This window comes from Trichosurus vulpecula, chromosome 4 (assembly GCF_011100635.1).
Source record: "Trichosurus vulpecula isolate mTriVul1 chromosome 4, mTriVul1.pri, whole genome shotgun sequence".
Taxonomy (NCBI): Eukaryota; Metazoa; Chordata; class Mammalia; order Diprotodontia; family Phalangeridae; genus Trichosurus; species Trichosurus vulpecula.
This window is the reverse complement of record NC_050576.1, coordinates 127,575,821-127,585,064: the sequence shown is the minus strand read 5'-3', so window position 1 is coordinate 127,585,064 and position 9,244 is coordinate 127,575,821. Positions and strand designations below refer to the sequence as shown.

General features: G+C 39.6%; 1 protein-coding gene across 1 annotated transcript in view; it reads left to right on the top strand.

Moving 5' to 3' along the window:
• The first annotated feature begins 30 nt into the window (after window positions 1-30).
• Window positions 31-9,244, top strand: part of AIDA (axin interactor, dorsalization associated) — a 52,197-nt gene continuing 42,983 nt past the window's right edge. Inside the window, exons 1-2 of the mRNA XM_036754132.1 lie at window positions 31-320; window positions 7,648-7,717. Of these exons, the coding sequence (XP_036610027.1) occupies window positions 211-320; window positions 7,648-7,717 (180 nt within the window). The 5' untranslated portion in view covers window positions 31-210. The remainder of the gene's footprint in view (window positions 321-7,647; window positions 7,718-9,244) is intronic.

Sequence of the window (9,244 nt, the reverse complement as noted above, 5' to 3'; positions counted from 1 at the left end):
CTAACTCGGGGGGCGGGGTCCATGAGGGGCGGCTCCTCCAGTGCCGCAAAGTTTGGCTGTGGCGGCAAATGGGCTTGGGCGGCTCCTGAGCTGGCGGCAGCGGCGGCTACTGAGGCCGTTTCTCGGAGCCCCGTGGATGCCACGGCGCGAACCCGGGACCATGGCTCCCTAGAACTCTCGGGCAGGGGCGGGGTGGGGACTGGACCGGCCATGTCAGAGGTGACCCGCAGCCTCCTGCAACGCTGGGGCGCCAGCTTCAGGAGGGGTGCCGACTTCGACTCGTGGGGGCAGCTGGTGGAGGCGATAGACGAGTACCAGATGTGAGTGGCTGACCCCGGGAGCTGGGCCCGGCGCGGCCGTGTCCCTCTCTTTCTCCCTCCCCCCATGTCCCGGTCGCGGCCCCCCGGGGCGGGCTGGTGGCGCCTCTGCAGATGCCCAAGCCTGTCCCAGGGGGCCGCCTCGGCCCTTCCTCGGATGGGCCGGGGCCATTCAACAAGTAGGCGCGCCCCGCCCCGCCCTTCTCTCGGGTGGCTGCCCCCAAGTCCCGGCGGGTCCCCCCTCCCGGCCTTCACCCTCCGCCTGTCTGCCTGCCCCCTTCCTTCCTTCCTCTGCCCCTGCAGGTGGCCGCCCCTGCTAAAGAAAACTTCTCGGCGGCGCATCCCGCTGGACGTTCCCCGCCCACGTCCCGGAGCCTGGATGCCCGCTTCCTGCGGGGCTCAACCCTTGATCTGAAGAAAAAAAATTTTAGAAAATTAAGAAAAGGAGGTGGTCGCGAGCTGCCCGGGAGAGCTTGCTGCCAGCAATCGGGGCGTCCCGGGGGTCCCCCTCCCCCCCTCTCCTTAGCCCTTCCCAGAGGAGCGCCTTTTCCCGATACACCTCGCTGCGGTTTCAGTTTCCGAAACTGTTATTTTCGAGGCATCGAGTTCCACATCCCCACACCCTTTCTCTGTTCCTTTGGGTGGAGTCAGCTCCGGATTCGAGGAGGATTGAAAGCAAAATGCGAATTCTACCCAGCATCTGACCAACGGCTAGCTCCCTCTCTCCTTCCTTCTCATTCCCTCATTTGTAGATGAGTTAGGACGTAAGCTTGGTGTGAGTCGTAGGAAATGTTCGGTCCTTCTTCCTATTTGTAGCCATCCCGGTACTGTGCCGAGGCCAACAGGCACTTGATAAAGGCTTGTTGATGAAGCAGGTAAAGGATGTCTCGCAGGGTACATGCGGGTACCAGCTTCATGAACATCCCCACCCGGCTTATTTCATTCTGATTTTCTGTACAAGCTTCAGGGATACTTTAAAAATTATCGGTAACTTCTGTTTGATCTCCATTCCGAATATGTTTCTCGCCTATCCCCGACCCACTGAGCCATCTCTTTAGTAACAAATAATTTTTAAAAGAAATCCAACACAACTAATCAACGCATCGATCCAGTCTTACACTATGTGCAATGTTGCACATTTCTGCAAAGAAGAGAGGGAAATACGTTTTCTCAGATGAGGTGGGGCTGCTTGGTCACTGAAATTACACAGCTGTCAGCCTTTTTTTGTTCTCTTTATTTACATTGTGGTGTATTTTGTTTTCTTGGTTCTACTTCCCCTGTATCCATTTTTGAAAATGATTCTTCAAGGATATCATGCAGTCATACACTTAATAGATGATTAAAACCCTTTCGACTTCGTTTCTGGTACTTCAGTTCTCAGAATGACCTGCCTTCCTCAGTGGAAAGACCTTGTGTACAAGATTTAGCTTCAGTTTAATCTAGAAGAACTGTGGCAGGCATAGTTCACAGCGGGGCCTTATTTTACTTACTTGAAAGCTTTTATCAAGTTGAGAGAATTATTATTATTATTGTAATTAGAATTATAGTACGGCTCTGGAATAGCCTTTTGAAGAAAACTGCACATCACCATGAGAAGCTATAGTAGGTCCTTCTTTAGTAGAAGGATCAGTGTTGTATGAAATTAAAACAGGATGCTATTGTTTGCAAGCTCTCTTTTCATTGCTTTGGTGTTGATTCAGTAAAGAAAGTCATCTTTTGTTGGTTAGAAGAGTGTTAAATAGTATGTGTAAGTGAAATGTTTTCTCCTAAGTATCTGCTGGCATAGATTGGGACTTGATAGATGACATTCTGGCATGGATAGAGAGATTCTCAGTTTCTTGTGCTAGATCATCATTTATATCCTACACCCCGCCCCAAATGTGACTGTCTCCCATCCCTTATGTCTAGGCTCTCTTCTTATCTCTCTCTACACTCTATATTGGTGGACTCACTAGCTCCCCTGTATTCAATTTCTACATGGATGATTCCCAGATGTATATATCCAGCCCTAGCCTTTGTCTTGAGCTCCATTCTCCATCACCAAATGCCTATTGGACATTTCAATCTGGATGTCTTGTAAGCATCTCAACCTCAACATGTCTAAAAGAGAATTAATCATCTTTCTCCCCAAACTCACCCTTTATCCAGACTAAATTGTTTTTGTTGAGAGTATCACCATTCTTCTAGTCTCCCAAGTTTTCAACCTCAGAGTTATCGTCAGCTCCTCAATTTTCCTCATTCCACATATCCTGTTGCCAGGTCTTGTTCATTTACTTTTATGCCATCTCTCACATCCATACCCTTCTACTTGTATAACCCTCATTCAAGTCCTCATTGATTTTCACCTGTACTATTGGAATAGCCTCCTAATCCTCCGTCCCCGACCGCTCCTCCCCCCCCCTCACCTCTTACCACAGTTCATCCTCTACAAAGCTGTCATTCAGATTTTCTTAAAACATAGATTTGACCACACTTAGGAAACTCCACTGGCTCCTTATTTCCTCTAGGATCATACAAACTCATTACAGACTCCTCTGGCACTTAAAACCCTTTACTATTCCAACATAGGCATAACATACTTCACTTTTTTTTAAATATCAGACAGCACAGTGCTTGGCACATATTAAGTGCTTAACAAAGATTTATCGAATTGTTCCTCACAGTATTCCAGCTCTATCATCATCTCAGGGCATTTATCCATTATGCCTGGAATGTACTTCTTCCCCACCCCCACCACTTAGAATCCCTGGTTTCCTTTGAAGCTTAGCTCAAGTATCATCTCCCCTACATGAGGCCTTTCCTGATCTCCCCAGCTGCTAGTGTTCTCTTCCCCTAAATTACCTTATAATTTGTTTTAATTGGCATAAATATAAATTATAATAATTAGTAGTAAGTTAAAAAGCATTTAAATGCTAGACACTGATAAATGATAGGGATACCAAAAAAAAAGGCTAAAATGGACCCTGCTCTCAAATAGTTCCCATTCTAATGACTGAGACCACATATAGATAACTAGATATACATAGAATAAATGGAAAGTAATCTTAGAAGAGAAGGCACTAAGACCTGGGGGAACCAGGAGAGGCTTCCTGCAGAAGGTGGGACTTGAGCTGACTTTTATGTGTACATGTTGTCTCCCCTGATAGAATGTAAGCTGTTTGAGAACAGGGGCTATTCCTTTTTCATCTTTGTATTCCCAGCATAGTGCCTAGCACATAGTAGGAGCTTAACAAATATCTCTTGAGTGAATGAAATGATAATAAATCTACAAATGTTTGATGGACCTTTCTGTAGAAAAGGGAGTACTATATCATGAAAGAAATGGGTAAATTAAAGTATTTCATTCATCTCCAGAGTCATCAGTTTGTCACTTTTTGCACTTAATTTGATTCTGTAGGGATGTGGTCTTCTAAACACTTAGGCTGAGGATTCAAACATACTCCTGTTTTCTGTGTGTAACTAAATACTTTCTACCCCAAAATCCCAAACTGCCTTTCATTGGTATTCAGGAGCAAGATCACCAGATCTGGAGCAGAAAGACCTGAGTTTAATTCCTGCCACTGATACTTATTCCCTGTGTAACTTGGGGCTAGCCATTAACTCTCTGGGCCTATCTTTTCTGTAAAATAAGAGTTGAATTAGAACAGGAGTGCGTGTGTGTGTGTGTGTGTGTGTGTGTGTGTGTGTGTGTGTATAAGTATGTAACAGACTCCTGTTGTAGTCTAGTGAAGGCTGTAGCCCCCTTCTCATAGTACTCTTTTTAAATAATTGAAGGAAATGCTAAATTTCACTTAGAAGTTAGTGAAAATAAAGGTATAATTTTTCCCCATCCAAGTTCACAGAATCCCTGAAATCTATACATGGACCTTTTTGGGGTTCATGGATCTCAGGTTAAGAATCACTTGGACTAGGTGTCTAAAGTATAAACAGCTTTTAGCACTCAGATTCACTCAATAGAAGTTGAAGAATTTTTTATCTTAATAGGAAAGAGAAATAGATCTTACAAACCATGTATCCAGATTAGAATTTTGAGTATTTCAGCATGACAGAGAAGTGTGACGTGATGTAGTTAGTTTAAAAAAACCTTTTGGTTTCTAATTCCATCCTATAGAAAGGGAAATTTCTTGGCTTCAGATGCCCATGCTAGGACTTTAATTGGAATTTTCCTTTAAATCAGATAAATCATGGAGATTTGTCTATTTTAAGTTCAAATAGAAACCTAATGAGACTGAATTAAATTTTTGTGAGCAGACTCCCTACAAAATGAAATCAAGAATTGAGAAAATTATCAAATAGATAATGGCACAAAAATGTTACTTCATTTTATATTGTATAACTTGAATTCACATCACTTGAATGTATAGACAGTCTCATACTACTAGTTGTTACTTTAGTTCAATCTTCCTTTTTTAATTTGAATTTTTATTGAAGTAATCATTTCCCTATGTGTCCATCTCTTCCCATGCCCCACCCCCAGCCATTCCATATACTAAAGAATGAAACAAAAATATTTTGACATAATAAGCACAACAATCAGGTTTGAAGTTATGCATGCAATAGTCACCTGCATCTACAAAAGGGAGAAGAAAGTGCATTCTTACATCTCTTCTTCAGGGTCAAGCTTAGTGATAATTTCACAGTATTTGGTCTTGATATTTTGTTTGCATTTTACACTGTAGTCCTTATGCATATTGTTTTCCTATTTCTGCTTCACTGCATCAATTTATTTAAACTTTCCCATTCTCCTCTATTCTTCAATATCATTGTTTCTTATGGTGCAGTAATAGTCGTCCTGCTCACATACCACAGTTTATTCTCCAGTCAATAGACATCTGCTTTCTTTCTAGTTCTTTACTATTACAAAAAGTGCTACTAAAAATACTGTTATATATGGACTTAACTTTTATTTATTGATTTCTTTAGAATATTTGCATAGTTGCATGATCTCTGTATTAAAAGTTAAGAACACTTTAGTCTTGGCCTCTTACCCCATTCTTCTAATGCTACAAAAAGAGGGGGTAAAATTCTTTGATATGTCACATGCTTTTGTGCTGTATATTTTTTCTTGTAATATTTAGTGAATTTAATTTTACTATATTAAAGGGACTAGAATTTAAAAATACCACAAAAGACCATCAATTGATACAGTGCAATTTCTTATCCATAAGTCAGTGAACTTTAAGCACTTGTTACGTGCTAAGGCACTGGGGATTCAGAGAAAGATAAAAGACAGTCCTTACTCTCAAGGAGCTCACAATCTAATGGGGGAGAAAATATGCAAGCAACTATGTACAGACAAGATATACACAAGATAATTTGGAAATAATCAACAGAAAGGAAGTATTTGAATTAAGGAGGATTAGGAAAAGCTTCCTATAGAAGGTAGGATTTTAGGGAAGGCTGGAACCAAAGATGACAAAGGAGAGCATTCCAAGTATGAGGACCAGAGAAAGTACCTGGAGGGTGGGAAATGGAGTGACTTATTTGAGAAACAGCTAGGAGAGCAGAATTACTGGAGTGTAGAATATGTTATTAAGAAGGAAGTAGGATAAGGTAGGTGTAAAAGGACCGGAAAAGTAAGGAGGGGTCAGGTTATGAAGTGCTTTGAACATCAAAGAAAGGATTTTGATCCTAGAAGTGGTATCGAGTTACTCAGTTTTGAGAAGGGCAGTGTCATGGTCAGACGTGCCCTTGAGAAAGAGCACTTTTTGGTGGAGAATGGACTAGAGTCCAGGTGTGAAGTGATAGGGACCTACTCCAGTGTGGTGACAGTGTCAGAAGAGAGAGGGGGACCTGTGAGAGATATTAGGTGTGTAAAATTGACAGGTCTTGGCATAAGTTTGGATATGGGATGTGAGAGAGAGTGAGAACTTGATAGTGAGAACATCTGGGTTATAAGTCTGGGTGACTAAGAGGTTGTTGGTACCCTTGACATTAATAAGGGTTTGTGTGGGGGCAGGGAATAAAGAATTCAGGTTTGGACATGTTAATAAATTTAAGAAGTCTACTGGACATCCTATTGGTGATGTCTGAAAGGCAGGTTGGAGATCTGAGACTGGAGGTCAGCAGAGAAGTTGGGATAGAATAGGTAGATTTAAGATAGATTTAAGGCATAGAGATGATCACTGAATCCACAGAAACTGATAACATTGCCAAGTGAAATAAAACAAAATATGATGACAAATTTTACTTAAAAGTAAAATTATAATATGTTTGTGTCTGTTGATGTACCTGGCCCTTCTATTATTTATGATTAGTTGGTGTTAGATCTAAGACATATAGATTGAATATAGTCGATAAAGATTCTCTCTGTTTAGTATAATGAACTTTATGTCTGATTTTGGATCTTTTGTGGGTTAGGAAAAGATATATAAATCCCATCTTACAACATTCCCAACAAGTGGACCTGAGATATGAAACCTTTTGGGATGGAACATTTAGATTGTGAATTACTTTTCATAATCCAGATTCTCATTTAAAATGTCATTTCATAATACCCTTGCCATTTCCTAGCTGTCAAAAAATTTTAGACTAGTGACACAGACTTTGTGATACTCTTTATTTAAAAGTACCTACATACCTTAGTACTATGTTTAGGTGATGGTGGTAGCCTATAATTTCCACAGCCAATTAAAGTCTAGTTTATTTTCCAAGGGAGTTTAGGAATGTGTGTTATATTTTCTGTAGTTGAAGCTGGTAGCTATTAGATGCCTATATCCAGTATTGACATAGAGTAACATCATCACTTAACTTGTTAAGACTGTTAAAGGGTCTTATAATAGCAGTGACTTTACTGGTAGTATCTTCCTTTATTGGCACTTAAATCTGAACTAGTAAAATGTTGTAATAAACACTATATTTTCATGAGGTCACAGTAATATATGTTGAGAACAGATCTAGGTTAAGTTGATAAATTTGTCTCTTATAAGTATGATGAAATCCTAGGTAGCAGAGTGGAGAAGAGTGCTGGACTTGGAGTCAGGAAGACCCACATTACACTGCTGCCTCAGATACTTACCAAGCTACGTGACCTTGGTCAAGTTACTGAACCACCCTTTCAACCTCACTCTCCTCTTCTGTAAAATGAGACTAATAGCTGCCACCTCACAGTTTTGTTGTTAGGCCCAAGTGAGATAATATGTGTAAAGGACTGCAGTTCTATAAAGTTCTACACAAATTATAAATAACATTAGCTGTTGTTATTATTCCTAATTTTGTAATGTTTTGTCAGCTCTTGTTTTCCAGGGTTTGATTTGTGTCACATTGTTTCACTTAACATATCTTCTGAATACAAAAGAAGAATAGTACTGAAACTTTTTTTCTCTTATAGATTAGCAAGACATCTTCAGAAAGAAGCTCAGGCTCAACACAACAATTCAGAATTCACAGAAGAGCAAAAGGTAGTATTTTAAAACCCTCTAAGTATAGAAGAACCCATATGAAGTAATGGTATTTTAAAAAACAACAAAATTAGGTGTTGTGCTTTTGAGTAAAAATGATGCTCATATTTTCTCTATTGGACTGAAATATTAGAGTGATTTAGACAAGAAGTGATTGCTTGAATGCCCTTTATACTCTAGTGCTTCTGTGTTCACTCATCTAGGGCCATACTAACTACAGACAATTCAAATGTGCAGACTTGGTGGAGGCAGAAATAAAGGACTTGATAATCACTTGCTACTATCTTTTCTTTTCACTAGAGATTGGCTAAAGTAAAAGCAGTGTGACATGATAGAAAAAGAACACTGGATTGGAGCCTAAAATCTGGGTTCTGGTTCTGACTCTGTCAGACACTTAACTACCTGTTTTACTTTGGGAAAGTCATTTCATTTCTGAATCCCAGTTTCCTCATTTGTAAAGTAAGGAGAGTGTACTGTGTGATTTCTGATTCTAGAATCATCTGAACCTAAGCACTTTGAGTAATTGTTTTTCATTTTTAATACTTATTTAACTACCGGCTTTCCTCTCTCATCTCACATGGTTGCATGCTCAAATTCAGGTTGGGTTGGGGAGGATTATTAGTCTTCTGTTCATTCTCCTAAAGCTAAGTGGTAGTAGAAGTATAGCAAGTTCACTGTCCTGGAAATTCCGTATACCTTAATGTATCAAGAAGGGGAGATATTCCAAAGATTTTTAGACTCAAGATTAGACCTGGTAGCAACCTCAGGGATCATTATTCCGATACTCTTCTTGATGCATTTATCCCATCTTAAAACTTCCCCAGAAAGTGCTTCTTTTTTCTCTTTTTGAATGCCTTCAATGACAGGAAATACTGTACAAGGTGATCCATTCCATATTTGGAAATCTCTAGATTTTTTTTCCTCCCTATAATTCCTATTCTAGGGAAAGATGAGGAAATATCTTATATTTTATTCCTATTATTTAAGGATATCTTGCTTTATATTGGCCTTGTTTTTATAAATTAAAAATTCTGTTCATAGAATTTTTTCACACTCTCCCTTGCTTATCAATGTAATAGCAATGATTCAGTCAGTGAACAGTAATGCATATAATAACATTGACCCAGTAAGCTTCAGAAAAAGTATACTACAAGTACTGACTATACTTTATTAAAATTCTTATGTGAACATTTAGTTCACATTTGAATTTATATTTCTAAATAGGTGTAAAAAGCTTATTTCATTAAAAAATTATTTAATCCGCTTATTTAACTTCTCTTATATGTGAGACTTTGGGAAATAATTATATAGTCCACTAAGATTGAAGACTTCTGAGTAAGAGATTAGTTGCATTGTACAGCATGACATAAGCATATTTGCCATATGAAGAGATTTATCGTATAATTGATTTGCTCATATGAAAAAAATTACATTGTCCTAGTTTTTAACAAAACAAATTTTATCAGTATAGTAGAGTGAAAAAGAGAACTGAATTTGGGGTCAGAGTAAAAGTCCCTGGGCAGAAAT